The 20,309-nt window shown below is 35.6% G+C and overlaps 2 protein-coding genes across 5 annotated transcripts in view; both read left to right on the top strand.

Moving 5' to 3' along the window:
* Positions 1–14,743, top strand: part of msi1a (musashi RNA binding protein 1a) — a 53,650-nt gene extending 38,907 nt beyond the window's left edge. For 2 of the 4 annotated variants that reach the window (XM_079871374.1, XM_079871375.1), the window contains 7 exons: positions 117–199; positions 710–827; positions 1,833–1,913; positions 5,469–5,525; positions 10,571–10,630; positions 10,764–10,912; positions 12,516–14,485. In XM_079871374.1, coding sequence (XP_079727500.1) covers positions 117–199; positions 710–827; positions 1,833–1,913; positions 5,469–5,525; positions 10,571–10,630; positions 10,764–10,912; positions 12,516–12,557 — 590 coding nt within the window. In that variant the 3' untranslated portion in view covers positions 12,558–14,485. Of the gene's footprint in view, positions 1–116; positions 200–709; positions 828–1,832; positions 1,914–5,468; positions 5,526–10,570; positions 10,655–10,763; positions 10,913–12,515 lie in introns of all 4 variants that reach the window. The other 2 variants (XM_079871373.1, XM_079871372.1) reach the window with 1 other exon arrangement.
* A 1,400-nt stretch (positions 14,744–16,143) lies between these two features.
* LOC307159619 (transmembrane protein 233) lies at positions 16,144–19,206 on the top strand. The gene is made up of 3 exons (XM_079873088.1): positions 16,144–16,714; positions 17,693–17,827; positions 18,487–19,206. The coding sequence occupies exons 1-3, from the start codon at positions 16,529–16,531 to the stop codon at positions 18,496–18,498; spliced, it is 333 nt and encodes a 110-aa protein (XP_079729214.1). The 5' UTR covers positions 16,144–16,528; the 3' UTR covers positions 18,499–19,206.
* Positions 19,207–20,309: the final 1,103 nt, after the last annotated feature.

The following is a 20,309-nucleotide window of genomic DNA, read 5'->3' on the forward strand; positions in this document are numbered from 1 at the left end:
AGAAAGTAAAGGGGGAAATCGATGCCAGGATTGGACTGGGCAAAATAAACATGCTCTATGTTTAGATTCTGTGAAAGCAGCGTCATGTTTGTGATTCGTGTGTACTTGCTCTGCAGGTTTTGGCTTTGTGACCTTTGAGAATGAAGACGTGGTGGAAAAGGTCTGCGAGATCCACTTTCATGAGATCAACAACAAGATGGTGAGTGTGTCCTGCTATGTGAAAACACCTTTTTATAAAGGTTTAAAAGACACTTCATATTCAGTAATAATGTGGATTTGACTGCACTGACTCTATCAGATTAGACCAAAACTTGAACTGAATTGAGCTGGATAATGAACCTCTTGTCTTCTGTAGAGCTGCTTTACAGCTGAATCAAATTTGCTTCATTATTGATGAATTTTGCAACATCGACACTGACGTTGAACCGAACTGAATCATCATTGAACTGACTCACGCTGAATAATGACACTATTGTCTTCTGTAGAGCTGCTTATAGCTGAAATTGAGCACATTTCATAATTGAACCTAAACGAACAACGCTGAATAATGCTATTCATTATTCTCATATTTGTTAAAGTTGGCATCATCGATTCTGTCATTTACTTGTGAAGCTGCCTTGAAACAATCTGTATTGTATAAAGCGCTATAGAAATAAAGGAGGCTTGACTTATTTCTGTGTGTGATGTCTGTCTTCGGCTCTGTTTGAAGGTGGAGTGCAAGAAGGCGCAGCCGAAGGAAGTGATGTCACCGACAGGTACGGCGCGAGGCCGCTCCAGGGTGATGCCCTACGGCATGGACGCCTTCATGCTGGGGATCGGCATGCTGGGTGAGTCGAAAGATGGAAAACGCAAATCATTTCAGTGAACTCGCGCACACATGAGTAAATCAAGCGTTCAGCCCTGTCTGATGAGAGTTTGGCGCCACCTGCTGTTTACAACAGGGAACTGCACTGTGTGATTGTGAGTGTGCCACAAATCAGAGCAACAAATGTCACATTATGCAAGATATATTTTTTTATACTTTATTGTGAAAATGAAGCTGCAATTTTGGCTTTGTGTGGGCTGGGTTAATTTACAAAATAAACAAGGGGTTTATTCAGAACATTCATTCACAGTTAATAATTTAGCAGACTCTAAAACACATACACAACATTGCAAATTTCTTACTGCTGGAAAAAACTGGATAAATTAGTGAAAGTGAATAAATAGAGAATTAAATTCTGATTTAGTAACAAATATTGTAGTAAAATATGAAACTAATTAAACACATCCACTAAAAACACTACTTGATTAAAAGACATTGAGCAAAAATGACTTTTTTAGCTTGACTTAATTGTCATTTTCATTAGTAACTGTGGAAGAAAAGATAACCTATTCTTCTGTTTTCTTCTTCTTTGTTTGTAATACATTTTATTCTTATTCTTACTTTTTATTGTTACATCTGTTATGATTATTTTGTGATTGTTTTTAAATCCTTTTAATGGAAAGCACTTTACAACAGTGTATGAAATATGCTGGTAACACTTTACAATGACGTCCCATTAAATATCAAAGAGAAATACATTTGTTGCAGTTTTTTATTAATCTTTGTTAACGTCAGTTAATAAAACAACTGTTCATTTTTAGATCATGTTATTATCCCAGGTCCATTAAATAACATTAACAGATACTTAACTTTTGACTTTAATAATGTATTAGTAATAAATGTTGAAACTAACATTAACAAAGATTAATACAATTATTTTTTATTGTTAGTTCATTTAGTTAACTAATGTTAACAATTGGAACCTTATTGTAAATGTGCTATATAAGTAAACGTGGTTTACTTTCAGGTTACCCAGGGTTCCAGGCGGCCACCTACGCCAGTCGTGGCTACACAGGAATCACACCAGGATACACATACCAGTTCCCAGGTACGTCCACCTTCCCTCGTTTCTATCTGTGCAGAACTTTCACAGCGCCAGTCATCCACTGCAGTGTCAAAATGCATAATTTACATTACAAACCCAGAGAAATTGAAAAAAATTCCCTCTTATCTGATAATTGCAAATTTAGTTTTTTTATGGATCAAAAACATCAAAACACACTCACAAACAGTAGTTTTAAAGCTGCTTGTAGATTTCAGCAGGAGATTATGCTTTTTTTTTGCCATGCTATCCCACAAGACATTTCAAAGAGAAAGAAATATTGCCATCTGTCCTCCATTCGGACTATAACTGTTTCTCAGCGTGACGTCAGTAAAAGACGTTCTGCATGTTTCCTCTGATTAAACAGGAATTGCAGAAATCACACTTGATCAGTCACATGACCTTTTTCCCAAATGGCATTGGCAATAATTGACAATTGTTGACTAACTGTCATTTTAACCAATAAAATGATCCTTTGCTTCTTGTGGGTTCATTTATTAAACAATTTGATTGACTATTAAACTAATTTGATAGTGATTTCAGCTATAACCTATAATAGATAATATTATGTGTGTGTGTGTGTGTGTGTATATATATTTATTTATATATATATATATATATATATATACTGTACACACACACACAGTATTATAAATACAACGTAACTGATTATGTTGTAGCCAATGTATTATTTTTCCTGGAAGTTTTTCAATGCATTCTTTTTTGTTGCATAAAATAAAACTTGTAGATATTTGTTTTTTTTTGTCAAATAATTTATATATAATATATAAATATAATAATAAGTAATAAATAAATGAATAATACAAATATCCAGACATCATTTTTTAGCCACTACTATATATAAATGCACAAATATATAAGTGAATTAAATGCTTTACAAATGAAAGGAACTTCTCATTTGATTATTTTCTTGATGCATGCAAACCAAAAAATTATTCATAACAAATTAATGATCAGCCTAAGATCAAAAAGTCTCAAAAAAGTCAAATTAATATCATAAAACTAATGATACAGGATCTAAACTATGTGACATCGCACTTGTAAACAACTACACTTATCCTTTAAATACTCATCAACTGTGTATGTGTCCCTCTCTGTGTTATTTTATATTCTTAAAATAAGAATATAAGAATATACACTTATTCTTTAAATACTTATCGACTGTGTATGTGTCCCTCTCTGTGTTATTTTATATTCTTAGTCACTCTCACATGTAAATATCCGTGCAATTGTTTCTAACCTTGGCATCGTAAACTCTGTATCGTTGCATGATACCGTCACTGCCTAGCTCTAATACTAACCTTCAAGTTTTTCGCTCCATGTCTAACACTCCATAAGTTAAGATCAGCGATCTAACGACATCCTCCCGTTTCTCTCTCTTCCTTGTGCTTTTTTATCCCTCGTGTCCTTCTGCACCTCAATCTGTCCCCTTCCTTTCCTCCTGTGTATCAGCTACAGCTGGCTGTAAGTCTCTTCCCTGCGTGTGTTTCTGTGTGCATACACTGTCTCTCCTCTGAAAACCTCCTTTCATGGTGAACGTCAGTGTGTTTGTGTAGATAGGACTACGTGTGCACTGCAAAAAATGTTCTTCCTCAGGATTTTGATCTCGTTTTCCAGTGCAAATATCTAAACGTTCTTAAATCAGGATACATTTACTGGAGAAGCAAGATCAAATAAGTTTTAGTTTTCTGTGAAATGTATCAAAATTAAGTGAGTTTTTGCTTAAAGTTTTTATTTCTTACCACACTGCCTGATAACTTAAAGGGGTGGATGAATATGATTTCACTTTTCTAACTTTAGTTAGTGTGTAATGTTGCTGTTTGATCATAAACAACATCTGCAAAGTTACAACGCTCAAAGTTTAAAGCAAAGGGAGATATTTGCTTTTAAAGAAATCGCTTTTTAAGGACTACAACAAACGGCTGGTAGAGACTACACAACATTCCTCCCGGGTTAGTGACATCACCAACCCTATGATTTACATAAACCCCGCCCCCGGAACACAATTTATATGTTATCAAGACAGAATATGCTAATCAATGACTAGAAGATAACTACACATAAGCTTCATAAATTCATCAACTAACCATTCAGAAATGTCCTGTTGCTTCTACATGTTGTCACTTCTTCTTGAGTCTCTCCATCATTGTCTGAATCCGGTTTGAACATAAAAGGCAAAAAGTTTTTGAAATGTCCAGTGCATGTCTGTGTGAGGTAAAATGACACAAGCTGTTGAAGCTCCGCCCTCTGTGCCGGGAGCAGCAGCTCATTTGCATTTAAAGGAACAGACACAAAACGGTGTGTTTTTGCTCACCCTCAAAAAGTGAGAACTTTAACATGCTATATAAAAATATCTGTGGGGTATTTTGAGCTAAAACTTCACATACACACTCTGGGGACATCAGAGACTTATTTTACATCTTGTGAAAAGGGCATTATACCACCCCTTTAAAGTGAGACTTAAATCCGCTTTGTATTGTTGCAGTGTCGGTAGTCTATGTAAATGAGCAATATTCACTCGTTCTCTGTGTTACCTGGACCGAGAAATTCACGTTTATTTGTCAGCAAAAGTATTTTTCGTCAAAACGAAAAAGTTTATTTTTTATAATACAGTTTATTCTTCTGCATTTCTGTACCCCCGCTCACGGACGGTCGGATCATCAGAGGGTTATTAACTGGACTCCATGTGACTCCAGTGGTTTAACCTTAGTATTATAAAGCAATGCAATTGCTTTGTTTGCGAAAAAAAAAAAAAAAGTTTCTATTTACAAAATATTAGTGTCCAACGTGCACAAGACCACCCATGCGTGTTTTGTTGACGCGAGAGCAGACGTTGTTGTGTGAACGTGCGTCAGATATTAATATTTTGTAAATAAAGTGGTAAATTATGTTTTTTTGCGCAAACAAAGCACTCAAGTTAAACCACTGGAGTCACATGGATTAACGACATTAATTAATGACAGAATTTTAATTTTTGGGTGAAATTACTCTTTAAGCGTAGAGTGAATATTCAGTTCAGGGTGATTGCCATTTCAGATGACTTGGAAAAAGTTTCTCAATCAACCTGAATTCACCCTATCTATGGCAGACTGGTGGGAGTGGCCTTGGATGGCAACATGCCCAGTGCATTATGGGTGTTGAAGTTTTCCTATCTAATTGGCGAGAGGAAAGAAAACAGTGTTTTCTCTAGTCAGGTAGCACTGATTTAAAAAAATTATTTTGCCTTTCTGCTGCATATGCACCCAAGTTTGCCTATTTGAAAACCCATTTTGCCAGCAGTGAAGGACCCCTTTAATTTTAACAATGTTTTCAGAAAACAAGTCTTAATATCTTATGTCATTTTGCATCAGAAGTAACTGTATCTTGATTTAAGAATTTTTAATATTTCTGCTGGAAAACAAAAATATATATACTGGACAAAATACTAAGTAAGAAAATCTTTTTTTTTGCAGTGTGTGTGCGTGCGTGTTGGTGTTTTAGCTCTGAGCTTGCTCACGCTGAGTTTATTCACAAACCACTCTTTTGCCGTTTGTGTTCTAGAATTCCATTTAGAACGGACACCCCTTCTGACTTCCTCTCACCCCCAAGAGATCACAGGTTAGTTCTCATCTGGCTTTACACACACACACACACACACACACAGAGCTGCTGGGTTTCATTTCTGCACTGCCACCAAATAAGGCAAAAATAATGTGTGTTTTCAAACAAGTTTCCTCAAACTAACGCCATTGAAACAGAGAAATATTTAAAAGTGTTACAGTCAGTGTACAAATGGTGCACATATACAGTACCGGTCAAAACATGGGCAACTTACATTTTTTTACAATCACTTTGCATCTATTTTCAGAACCTTGATGTCATTTTTCAAAACTCTAGACACAAAACTCAAAACGGTTATCACTTGTAACACAGGCTGTCTAATGTTCAAAACATTGCATTGTGCATTCACATCTTTAAAGAAATCTTGCACTTGCACAATCATTGGTTCAAAAAACAAATTTACTGTGAAATACCATTGAAACATAACTATAGATCACCCACACACAAGCAACCGATAGTTTCACTGTGTCATTGTTCGTACAATCATTAAATATTGTAGAACAAAATAGGTGATACAGGTTTCATTATGGTACTACATCCAGAGATGTATTTACTGTACATGTAGACTACATGTACAGTAAATACATCTCTGTAAAAGTACTGCAGTAGTAGAGAGAATACTACAGACACAGTGGAATCATTGAACAAAGTTTGTAATATATTGATGCAAAACACTACAGTACAATCACAACAGGTTTATTTGAATCAAAGCAAAAATAATTAACTATGAAATAGAAAAGAAAAGACAGTATTGTAAAACATCAAATGCAGTGTTCCTCAACTTGCTTGCTTGTACTGTAAGAAACAAAACAGGAGTGATTATCTATACAGTGCAGTGCTGTCAATACTGTAAATAGTCTGAAAAGGTGGTACAGTATTTGGGACCATACACTGTCAGAAATAGGGGTACAGTAGAGTCCATTTCTGTTCCCCAAGGTACAATCTACACTAACGTACCCCATAGGGCTTATTTATTGGACCTCAAGGTACATATATGTAGCTTTTTGAGTGTCAAAAAGCATTAAAAGGTACATATATGTACCGTTTCTTTTAAAGGTTAAGGTACAATATTGTACCCTTGAGGGTACAGCCGCAGTGACAAGCCATTGTACCCCTAAAGGTACAATTATGTACTTTATTTTCTGAGAGTGTAGACACAGTGTCTGATGAAGCATTATGCTAAAATATTAGGCTACATCCATGGATATTGTAGTCTAATTGGTTCATGCTCCACGCTAATTGGTGACAATGAATCTCGTTATCTTGAAACTTTCATGATTTACAGGAAACATGGAAGATTGTTTGTCTGTTTCCATACAACTATGCATTAAGAGTAATGCAACAGTTACTTATCATTTTGAGCAGTTGTATAAATTGATAGTTAGATCATTGTAAGGAAATGAATAGACACTCATTTGAAATGTAATGTGTGAATTGCCTTTTGAAATAGTAGTACTGTGATGTTAAGTTGTGTCATATTGAACAGGTGATTTTTGTTGAATGAACGAATGATCTAAGTTTTATGTGTATTGTATCCAAGCAATTGAGAAAAGGGTTAGAGTTTTGAAAAATGTGCATTTTGATCATTGGTTGTGAGTTTTGTGTCTAGAGTTGTGAAAAATGACATCAAGGTTCTGAAAATAGTAACAAAGTGATTGTAAAAAACTGTAATACCTTTTTTTTTTGCAAGGATGCATTAAATTGATAAAAACTGACAGTATAGACATTTATAATGTCATAAAAGATTTCTGTTTCAAATAAATGCTGTTCTTTTGATCTTTCTAATCATCAAAGAATCCTGAAAAAAGATGCATCACGCTTTCCACAGCTGTTTTCAACATCGATAATACTCAGAATAGCAGAAAATCATCATATTATATTGATTTCTGAAGGATCATGTGACACTGAAGACTGGAGTAATGATGCTGAAAATTAGTTATCACTTTTTCTTTTTTACCCAACAAACATAGGGGTACTGATAAACACAAGGCACATGCATTTTTACTTCTTGCGTAGGCCTACTCAATCTATGGCAAATTTTTGTGAAGGAAGACAAGCATGTGAAGTTTATCTGGTTTGAAACTGAAGCAAAACACTGTCTGAAGGTTTCCTGAAGAACTGAAAAGCTCTTAAACCTATTGTTGCACCGGCGCCAATAAAGTCATGCAGATAGCAGATTTGAATAAAAAAATCAAGTGCAAATACAAATACAAAAATAAGATGAGTATAGAAAACGGGGTTCTTAATTTTAATAATCACCCTTTATTAAATATATGAACACAGAAACCCCCTGTTAACAGTTAATGTCACGTTTCCCATTCCATGACTAAAATAATAGCCGCGTCGCGTCTATGACAACTCGAGGTATTGCACACCGGACGCACACTCTCAGTTTATGGCCAGCAATATCATTATGTTTAAGGACATTATGGAATTGAGATAATGTCTGTACTATATGTTATGATTATACTGTACAATTAAATACAATAGTTGCTGAGTCTGTGATCTACTTTACCTCAGAGAGCATCCGTTAACTGAATGAATTGAGAATATCACCTGAAAATCCGATAAACATCAGCAATTTTCATTCAAGCAGCTGATTTCTGTAAATTAATGTAAAATTAAATGTATATTGCAGCACAGGGTGAAATAATTTACGATCATTTGAGACAAATATAATGTAAATTTAATATAAAACGATGTAAATGGCGCTCTGTGGAGGATTTTGAACAAGGTCCTGAGCCGTTGCTGGGCGCCGCGGCCGCCGGTGTGTGTACACTCATACAGAATGTGTTCGAATTTTAAAGACGTGGCGCTGCGCTTCTCGTCCGGTGTGCGACCACCTTTAAGGTGCTGTTTTCTTTGAAGCCGAAAAACTCTGTTCTTATTACTGGCGAGCTTACTTTTTTCGGGTGTGGACCGAGTGTTTCACTCTAGCTGCGCGGGCGCGGACGAGCGCTGCGTCGTCTTCTCAGCCGCGTTTCCATTACCCTTCAAATTGCGCAAATTGAAATTGCGAATTAAAAATACGCTCAATGGAAACACGTCAATTTCGCAAAAACTCCCGTTTATCGCAAAAAAGTTTTTACGCTCTCATGAGGTGGTTTTTCAGGCAATTCGAAAAAGGAATATTTCGCAAAACTGCAATGGAAACAGTTTTTGCGCATTTACAGTCACCTGACTTAGAAGACGCGGTGTGTTTGAGGTCCATGTATAGCTACGCAAATAGGCCTAATAATTATTTTATATTATTTTATTTTAACATTTAATAGGCTATATTTAGAAGACGCTTTTATGCAAAAAAAGAACAAAGCTGAGTGTGGAGCGCGCACTGCATGGCACGGAGGCGCGGTCGCGAACACTTGCATTTTCCTATCAACAGTGGAAACAACTTAAAAATACTCTATCATTTCTGGTCATACAGAAAATAATAATACATTATTCTCAACTACTTTTATTTGTGTAAACTCACAATAACAAAATAAAACGTTGTGCTTGTGTAAAGTAAAAGAAAACAATCAGACGCACTTTCATGATCTCCGTAAACTGGAGCGCGAGAACTGAAACAAATATAGGCTAAAGCTTGAAATGTCCACTTTAAAACGAACAAATTCGAATCGAAAGCTTTACCTTCTGATTTTGTAATTCGAAAGGTGCATTTCTCTCTAAAAGCGCATCTGCTTAACAGCGGAGATGGAGATGTGATTTTAGCCAAAACAATAGTTTATTAATAATATTAATGGCTCTTCTCATTCAGCACTGCGGGAAAAACATCAATTCCAGGTTCTAATTTGGCCTTAGAAAACCAGTAAAATCGACATGTTTTCCATATTAATTTGTGACTATTTTAAATGTTTAATAAAGGGGCAAAAAGTCATAAACAAACATCTGAAAATTCTTCGATATTTACTTTTTTGCGCAGCAGCTGGTGTAGCCAGTTCAAATTAAAATTTTGGTGTTCAACTTTGCGTTTTAAAAAGACAACAACCGTTCATTTTTCGTTTTTCAATTACGGGTTAAAAAAGGAAAAACGAATGGACACAAAATAGCCTATGGATCGTTTGGACAGAATACGAGACAGAGTTCTTTATTAAATTCATTAAAAAATAATAATAATTAGACTATAGGAATACTGGATTCTAAATCTCAAAGAAATGCCACAATCAAAACCTCGGAGCAGAAATGAGGGCGAAACACCCAGAAACTCCATGTGTCGTTCGCATTATAAGGGTCTTTCCCTGCCATTAATGCTTGGATAACACGCCACGTCTCCTTCCATTAATAATAATAATGTCTAATGCGGTGGCTGTGATATTATATAAACCAACGTCAGTTGCCGTGATTTTGGGAATGACTTATCGCGAGAGAAAAAAGGACTTTTTAGTCGCATAACATCGGTTAATGGAAACGCCGTCATTTCGCAATAGTTTTTTTATCGATATTTAGATAATAGCGCAAAACATTTGCGCAAATCTGTAATGGAAACGCGGCTTGACAGGTGTCCGCGGGTGCAATACTGCCATCTGAGAGGTCAATCAGGTACTGGCGCTGTAGTATTTACGTGTCATGTTATCATAAGAGTCCTATTCATTTTAAACATTGTGGTTATCGCCAATACCGGTATATTGTCACACTCTAAATTAACACGATGTCGATATTTCACTCTTTGAATATCACGATTATCGTCAACACCGGTATATTGCGACACCCCTATATCAAATAATATATATAACTTCTGTAATGTAACACTTCTGAGTAAAACTGAATATTCAGTGTTTCATAATACATAATGTTAGGCAGGACTTGATTTTAGCCATTGGGATTTGATTAGATCATGAACAATTATATTATTAGTTCATGTCCATGCGACAATGGTTACATCAGCAGAATATTCGGAAATGGAGAAAGTTATTTATTACATCATATGTAATTTTTTATTACATTTTGATGTATTTCTGAGTAAAACAGGATCTTGTAGTAGGGTGTGACTGACACCTGTGGCTTCTTGTCACCTGAATGAAGTGTCTCTCTCTGTCCTTCAGCCATTCCACTGACTGCCTATGGACCAATGGCAGCGGCCGCAGCTGCAGCGGTGGTCAGAGGTGCGCAAAATCAGCTCTATTATGGTTGTTGTATGATCTTTTACTTTCAGATTTTCAGATTTGTTAAACTCTTTCCACTTGTAAAGTACCTTCTGAGCGTTTGAGACATCTGTCTGTCGTCTGTTGCCCGTAGGTTCCACCCCGTCACGCGCCGGGTTCCTGGGCACCAGCAGCCCTGGGCCAATGGCAGACCTTTATGCAGCAGCCAATCAGGATTCAGTCAGCAGCTACATCAGTGCGGCAAGCCCCGCCCCCAGCACGGGGTTCGGACATGGACTTGGGGTAGGTACAGTCACATGTGGCACATACACAAAAATTTATAAATACAACTTAGGGTCAAAAAGGACACAAGTAACAGACCTGTCATCCAAATTTAAAGGTCCCGTTCTTCGTGATCCCATGTTTCAAACTTTAGTTAGTGTGTAATGTTGTTGTTAGAGTATAAATAATATCTGTAAAATGATAAAGCTCAAAGCTCAATGCCAAGCGAGATATTTTATTTAACAGAAGTCGACTACAGTGAATGGCTCGTTTGGACTACATCCCTCTACTTCCTTCTTTAATGACGTCACTAGAACCGTTTTTTGACTAACCTCCGCCCACAGGAATGCTCCCTCAACTCTACCAAAATTCGTTTATGTACTTGCGCACTTCTAATAACTTACTGTGTTTACTCCGCTCTTACGGTGATTTTCTGAAGTAAAACTGACGCTTCATCTTTTGTGTGATGTACAATAAACTTTATTAAACTCATCAGTATATGTTTGATCATCATTCAGACAGCAGACTTGTAGGCTATTAATAAATAATGGATACATACAAGCAGATGACAAATACGTTATAATAACCGTAATTAAACTACTAAACTATACCTGTTTCATCTCTATACAGCACTCTGACTCTGTAGGCATTATTGTCCGACTCGAAATGAACACCGTTACTGAGAGTTTCTGATATTATCATCATTCCCTGAGATGAAATTGTCCTGAGAGACTGAGCGCGAGCTCATGAAGCTCCGCCCCCTGGGTCGTCCAGCAGCAGCTCATTTGCATTTAAAGGGCACACACTGAAACAGCTCGTTTTTCTGAGCCACAAAAAAATGACAATTTAAACATGCTGTAAAAAATGATCTGTTGGGTATTTTGAGCTGAAACTTCACATACACACTCTGGGGACATCAGAGACTTATTTTACATCTTGTGAAAAGGGGCATAATACGGGACCTTTAAGTCACGTCGCATTAGTTGAGAAACAACTTTACATCTCAAATAACACATTCTGTACAGAAGAATTTGAATTAGAATTTATTTATTTTAAAAGGGACAATGCACATTAATCAACATGAGCACTCAAGTCCATCATGTAAATGTGCCAGATTTAGCCATATAGGCTATTTTCATCTGTAGTCCCTGGCAGGTTGATGGCAAAGAAATATAAAAACACATTCCAACAAGCATAACCATAATCAAAGCATATTAATACAAACATAGAAGGACTTTACATAAAAGTTTCATTTTCACTTCTAACATTTGTTCACATTACAATATGTGATGAGGAATGTCTTGCCACAAAGACTTACAAGTGCATTACACTCATGGTTAAAAACAAATATTAGAAGAAAAACAAATATTTGCAACAAATGTTAGAAGTAAAAATGAAACTTTTAGAAGTAAGAAACGCGTAATCGAATGCGTTTTCAACTACCTCTGGAAGTGGACAAGCTCAAAGGGCTTTAGACCCCGTTTACTTCTGTATTTAGTGTCGTCCACTTATGATACGATCGACCAAAACGCATCTTAACTCCAGGTGTGAACAGGGCCACAGGAGTCTTGTATTGAACCGGATCATTCCTTTAAAATCCCTCTCTCTCTCTCTCTCCTCCAAGGGCCCTTTGATTGCAACTGCCTTCACCAATGGCTACCACTGAGGTGTCCTATCAGCATCCGGCACGGGATGAAGAAACTCACGAGCTTGTGAAGCACGAGCGCCGCTGACCACGTGACGTGCTTACGGGACGCTCCCTCCCGACTCCACTCTGGAGTTCCCATCTTTTCTTTTTTTTCCTCCATTCTCTACTAACATCACTTTTCTTTTTCCTCATCCCGTATTTTCTTCCTGACGTATCCTGTTTATCAGCGACTCGTGTATGATATGCTGCCGTCTGTCTTTTGAAAGAAAAAAAAAAATGAAGAAAAAAAAAAAAAAACATATTGTTTGATTGTACGTGCGGGAAACACGCGAGGGATTCCGTTTCTCCGGATTTTTATTTGACAAGTTTTTCTGCATTTGTTACGATGTCTTTGCTGACTGTGTTTTGATGTTTTTACTGTACTCATGCTGTAACGGATGATGTCGAGAGAGAGAGAGAGAGAGAGAGAAGGAGCAACGAAACTGGAAAAAAAGTTCAGGATTTGTCTTCCTTGATGTTTATTAAGCATTACAAATCCAAACAACACCGAACAAAGACGTGAGAATGAATCAAATTTACAAAAACAAAACGACAGGACAAAAATGTATATTTTGGTAGTTTTTACACAGCATTTGTAATGTTGTAAGCTGAATCGGTTTGATATTTTTTCCGTAAAATTGGTTTTTATATGAGAAGCAATGGGCCTCGTTTACGAATTTCCCACGTGAATCGTTGGTCGAACCATTCTACATGTTCAGATTCACACAGGAGCTCGTTCTGCTCATGCCGAGGCTCAATGTTCAGCTTCTTTTTGTAGATACTGTATATATTGCATGTATTTTGGGAGGGTTCAGATGGGGGGGCGCGGGAGGGTGCGGGTCCTTTATGGGTTTTTAACATGCAAACGTCTTTCTTCACATTGAATCTTGTATTTCTGAGATTAGCATCATGACCGAGTTGGACTGATGTGTGTCTCTGGTTGTGCTCCTCTCACTTTCGACTCCATTTATACTGACAGTTTCTCTAAGATAAATGTTTTGATGCTCTTTCGGTTGCACAAAGTGCTTCAGTTTTCGAGGTTTTTTTGCATGAATTCGGAAGACACGTTTCTAACGTTTGCCGTCACGTACGAGGCGTCAAACCACATCCCTGAAAAACCAGGTTTGGTTTTCCAAAAAGAGCAAATGATTCGGTCCCATTTTAGGGAAGAGGAAGGTCGCAACCAGTTTAGTAGCCTCATTCGGAAGGGCACGGCTGCTAGGCTTCTTCATGCTGTTTTTTGGAAATATATATTATATATATAATTTTGTTGCGCGGTGTACTTCTTTCAGTGTACTTTCCCTCTCCTTTCTCTTTGTTTTTTTGACGGTACACTGCTGTTTTTAAAGAAATGAAGGACACATTTACAAAGCAAAGGAGTCTGAGCGCTGTTACATCTCCGTTTCTATCCTGTTGTGTGTGTGTGTGTGTGACGGAGAGAGTGTGTGTGTGTGCACAGCGTAGACTGAAGTATGGATGTACACGTAGCTAGTTTACATGCATTCAACTGCCACCTTTGAAACTGTCTCGTCTCTGCCGGTAATGGAGGAGGACGTCTGTGACATCACGGCTCTAACGGAGGCCTTCTGGGAAAAATACATGAATAATACTCATCCAGAGATCATTTAAGTTGGCAACATTGGATTTGATCATTGATTTCTACCTATTCGCAATAACATTGAGTCTTCCGTTTGACATGTGTAGCCTCTTTTTGGAGCAGTGGTCGCTGTGACGATCCGAAAACTCCAGCTGACGGGGACGCCTCACAAAACTACTGCACGGCACACACTGTAACTATTTAACCAACAAAAAGCAATAAGTTATTTTTAAACTCAAGTAATAACGAACGCCGTTAGCGGTGGTACGAATACGGCGGCGATTATGTGGCATTAAGAATTATTTTTCAGAAAAAAAAAAAGCTATATTTTTCAAGATCCGTTTTAACCCCTTTGAAAGTTTCTGAGATTTTTACAGTACATGTTTTGTTCGGATGATTTGTAAAAGGGGCGGGGCTTGGGGATCAGCAGCAGAACTGGAAAGCAACACTGTGACCTGATGCTCGATTACGCTGCTCCGCTGTCCCTTTACTGTATTTTTTTTTTTTTTAATTTTCACCTCTGGAAATTTTCAAATAAAAAGATCCTAATAAATTATTTTAAAACATTCCATTTGATGGCATCTGTATTCATGTTTTTCTTCTTTGTGGATTTGCAGAGAGTTTTTAGCAGAGATTGTCATGGTTTGGTCGTATGCAGAATGGATCGTGCTCTTATGAATTTTTTATGAAATCTCTTATGAATCTCACTTTGTAATCTAATTGTAATCTAAATCTAAAATATCATGTTTACATTTAAATAGTGTATGTAGTTTTTCACAACACTCATATAATATTCTACAATATTGTAAACCCTGAACATTGAAATATTTCATAAATAAAAATGGAATATAAAATTGTTGAAATAATACTAACAATATTATTATTTTAGAAAACATATTAGTCAACAAAATTTAGGAATTATGGAGAAAATAAACTTAGTAAACATGCTTTTCCTTAACTATCCAATCCAATCCAGAAATAAAAATAAAATAAAAAAATAGTGTTGAGTATATCTCTTATATCTGAGGATCTTTTGAAATATTATACAACAAAAAAATATTTAAAAATACATTTAGGTTGTAATATTAACAGAACACGAACAAAAATGTGTTCACAGCCACAATTATATATATATATATATATATATATATATATATATATATATATTTGATTTTACTAATATTCTAAAATAATATATATATAATATATATATTATTTTAGAATATTAGTAAAGTCATCAAATTTAAAGAATTATTAATAAAATGTTGACTGCTTTTACCTAACTATTCAGTCCAATTCAATTTCAGAAATCCAATGTATATATTATTTTAAAATATTAGTAAAGTCATCATAATTAAGGAATTATTAATAAAATGTTGGCTGCTTTTCCCAAACTACTAGTTCAATTCCATTTCATAAATAAATAAATAGTGCTGTCCAAACCTTTGAGTTCTAGTCTATAAATTATAAACGTCTTTAACATTTGTTGTGTACATTCAACTTCTGTAAAGCTTTTGAAATACATATTGCTTTATACAATAAAGCACTAAAATTCTGAATATGTTTCATACCACATTTTTATGGTGTTTCTGGTGTACTCATTTTCAATGAAAAATAGAAATGTAGATATTTCACATTGCCAAAAACGTGTGTGCGGTTTCTCAGCTGGTTTGCAACATTTAACACAGTAGATTTCAACCATTTCATAACTATCAGATCTAAACAGTCAGCGTTGTCAGTCTCGGCTCAAGTCGTTGTCCATGAAGCTTGCCGCATTCCAGTTCGTCATAAGCAAACAAGTGAGACGCCATCCAAAATTTCGAGGCATGGGAACAGACGTGTTTGACCTGCCCCCTCCTGCTCTGATATGTCCATCTCTGTCCCACAACACACACCTGATACCCTGTAACCCCAATACCGCACGCCCACCCATGTGGAAATGCACACACACACACACACACACACACACCAGTTTCATCACCATTTCTGCATTTGACCCTATTATGAGTTTAGTTTGACGAGACCGTCCTGGTGCTGGTCCTGGTACAACCGCAGAAAATCAGAGAATAACATAGGCTACACACAAATTTTGCTGACTTGGAATCAGTCCATGGGAAAGTGTCGTCCATATTTTTGTCTCATCTCCCCTGCGATCCCATTACTCACAGGTTCTTGTTGCCCAAACACCCTCCCACCGAAAACACTCCTCATTTCATCTTGATTCCTGACAGCCCACACAGCTCTGCTGGATTTATTCCTCTCTCTCTGTTAACTCTGTTTTTTAACTGCTTTCTCTGGAAAAGTCGTTTTTTGGTGGACATTAGCCCGTTATCAGGAGTGTTGGCCTGCCGTCATGGCTCCGGCCGGCTCACAGACGGATGTGAAAGGCTCTCTGAACGGGAGTATGGATTTGTATCACCACTGGTTCGGTCCTACGACCCCAAGACCTCCTCTACGAAATTACCTGGTCCTGACCATCCTCACCTGCTTCTGTCCTGCTTACCCCATCAACATCTTAGCCCTGGTGTTCTCCGTCATGGTGAGTTCCCGCAGGACTCATATTGCACCATCGATAAGTTATGACAACACATGTTTTTACATTGCTTCAACTCATCAAAATAAGACATTTTCAACTCTGTGTTATAAGTTATACAAGATTCAACTCATTTTATAAGCCAGTTTAATGTCATTTAAGTTGAAATGACTCAATCATCCAAGTTGATTGTACTTAAAAATGTATTGCAGCAACTTTTTTATATTGATCGTTCAGTTAGTGTCAAGTATTACTATCATTATTGATCATACTTGATCAGTAATGACTCTAAATATATTCTAAATATGAATTAGATTGTATGTTTTTATTCTTAATATTAGGATTAATAATTAACAGCAAATAAACGTGACACTATTTTCATGACAAGTCAGTTTTTTAGCATTACAATAATGAAATTTTAAAATTAAATAAATTGAGTACGATAAAAAAACTATGATTTCTGACTGTACATAATGATTTTTCAAATTTGTAAATAAAACAGATTATTGGACTAAATATTCTGTTTTTGACTCTAAATATTAAACTTGTACGCTTAACTCATTATCTCTTTGAGTTGTTACTCCTTAATGCTGGGGTTTGTTGAGGATATTTGCTTGTTGATTACTTGGATTGTAACCTAGCAGAGGATAAAATAGGCAAAAGACAAAATATCCCAAATATTTATATTTAAAAGGGCCCGCCCATATCTAGAGAGCAGAATATCACAGAGATGCAAGTGTTAGGCCAGGTTTTCTAAAGAAGAGGCTGTAGCTTTGTTCTTCCAGTTTGAATGTTTATTATCAATAATATTAATATTCACATATTATCGAATATTAATATTGTAGTAAACTGTGTGTACATGAAACTAAATGTATCTTTTTTTTTTTTTTTCAGCTGTTAGTTTGGCTGGATGAGTTTTAAAAACATACAAATCACAAAGGGAAAAACTTCTGTTAATTGTAATGTCTCTTCTCTCTTTTATAGTCCAGAAACAGTTATGATCGGGGAGATTATGATGGTTCCAGGCATTTAGGGAAGATGGCGCTCTACGTGTCGATCGCCTCCATCATCATCGGCATCCTCATCATCACCATCTTCAGCGCTGTGCATTTCAGCACGGTAAAATACTGTTAATACTACACATACTCTAACATATACTGCTGTCAAATCCATTAATCACATCTCATATAAAACTTTGTATTTATATTTATACTAATATATATATGTTATATTCCATATATTCCATAGTTATATTTCATTAAAAATTATAATATGATTTTTTTTCCCATATTTCCTTATTTATAAAAAAACATTAAAAGTATAGTTCACCCAAAAATTATGTAATTATTAACTCACCCTCATGGCCGCTGAAGCCTAAAGGTTTATGTGTAATATATATATATATATATATATATATATATATATATATATATATATATATATATATATATATATATATAGGCTATATATATATATATATTATATATATATATATATATATATATATATATATATATATATATATTTTTTTTTTTTTTTTTTCTTTCTAAAGCTACTTTTTGTAATGTCTCTTTGATGATTTTCTCATTTAACACAATAATGAGTTTAAATATATTTTTTTTTGAGGGGGGGGGGGGGGGGTATGTGCGATTAATTCATGTAATTAAAAGTAGATTAAAAATTGTAATCGCTTGACAGCCCAATTGATGAAATGTAAAAGAATGAACCTGTTTGATATAGTAACAGATTTTAAAAATCATTATTTTTTGACTCTTTAGAAAAATGTTTAAGACGACGGATTTTCTGTCCTGCTGTCCTCTGGAGGAAGGACGTCCAGACCAGGACAGATTCAGACTCACATCAGTTCTCCTCCGTCTGCATGAACATACGTGGACATTCATGGAGATTACACAATATCAAAGAGAGAGGTAGATGGCAGGGCTTGAAAAAAAGTTTAAAAAGCAATGTTTTACAGACAATCACGTTCAGTGTATGCACCTTTAAAGCACTTAATACAATGCATCCACGCACATGCTGAATATGTACATAATTTTGTAACCTATGCATGTCTATTCTTTTTCAAAATAATTTTTGTGCTGTTGAAATATATAACTAAAGATTTCAGGGCTGAATGTCTCTGCAAAAAATGGTTAATAATGACACTAACCAGTAAATATCATTAGAACACATCACACTGATTACAGTCTTAACAGGTCCTATAAAACTAATGGACATACTGAACATGTAAATATTAATCATTTTAGGTGCTTAGTGTTTTCCTCTGCAAGTAGATCATGAAAACAATGATAAAGGTCTTAATTTTTATAACAACTTTTGGAGTTTTCTTTTCTTTCTTTCTTTTTTTAAAAAAAAATAGTGATTATGTATTTATGTGTTGTCAAATGTTTTACAAATTCAAAGGGCACTAATTTGGAATGAAATATTTTGATGAACTTGTCCTAATTAAATAATAAACTGCATTTATAAAGCACCATTCATCCAAGTAGCTCAGTGTGTTTTTAAAGGCTTTAAAGTTGAAATAGCGTCACCGAACGGAACTGCAAAACTAACTAATATTTTCCCGCCCCAACATTGAGTAATCATAATAACAATAATAATAATAATAAACTTTCTTTGTGAAAGCTAAAAAAGTATGTTCTATATAGTATGAATGTGTAAATACAATTGAACAAGAAATTTAAAGTTACAATTACATTTGAATAAAACCATATTTATGTAATTTAATAAAAAGTCAAAACTTGCTGTTCCATTAGCCAATCCATTCATCACTTTAAAAAAAATCAAACATATATATTTTTTAAACTTAATTTTACTCAGAAACACATAAGATTATGGAAGTAAAATGAGGTTTCACATTGACTTTTAAAGTTATACTTAGACTTTATAGACCAAATAAGATGGAAATGAGAGGAGGATATTGAGATTAAAGCTCATTAATTTTTCTCCCTCCCCGACCCCCTTTAATCTTCAGGCCAGAGAGATGATGTATTTGGATATGTCCCTTCAGCACTCATTCGTGCTATATATAGTGTTGGGTCTGAATCCCACGGCGGTGTCAGGGGCCTCTTGTTATCCAGTGTGTCCTGGCCAGCGGGGTCACATGACACGGGATAGCTGGATCAGCACTGTGCTGAAAAACACGAGCTGGTCCCGACGCTCCACAAGACCATCACACGGAAACACCTCAGCCCAGTCAACAGACCCACTTACATGAGTCGAACACTCATCAGATTACATGTTTTTATTCTTAATATTAGGATTAATAATTAACAGCAATAAACGTGACACTATTTTCATGACAATTAAGTCTGTTTTTTTAGCATTACAATAATGACATTTTTAAATAAAATAAATTGAGTACAATAAAAACCATCATTATGATTTCTGACTTTACAAATTTCAAATTTGTAAATAAAACAGATTATTGGAGTACATTTTGCAAGACAATACTATTTCAGTCTTTCTACTTCAAAATAATTTCAAGTGTTGCTTGCCGTTTCTTTGTAATTATTTGTGAAATTTGCTTGCAATTTTGGGGAGGAAAGTTGTTTTGAAGTAAATCCTACTTTTTTTCCCCCCC

Source organism: Squalius cephalus (genome assembly GCF_949319135.1).
Source record: "Squalius cephalus genome assembly, chromosome: 5".
NCBI lineage: Eukaryota > Metazoa > Chordata > Actinopteri > Cypriniformes > Leuciscidae > Squalius > Squalius cephalus.

Coding starts and splice junctions, on each gene's coding strand:
- LOC307159619 (XM_079873088.1), top strand. CDS start 16,529: ATGGCTCCGGCCGGCTCACAGACGGATGTGAAAGGCTCTCTGAACGGG. Junction 16,715..17,692: donor CCCTGGTGTTCTCCGTCATG/GTGAGTTCCCGC, acceptor TCTCTTTTATAG/TCCAGAAACAGTTATGATCG.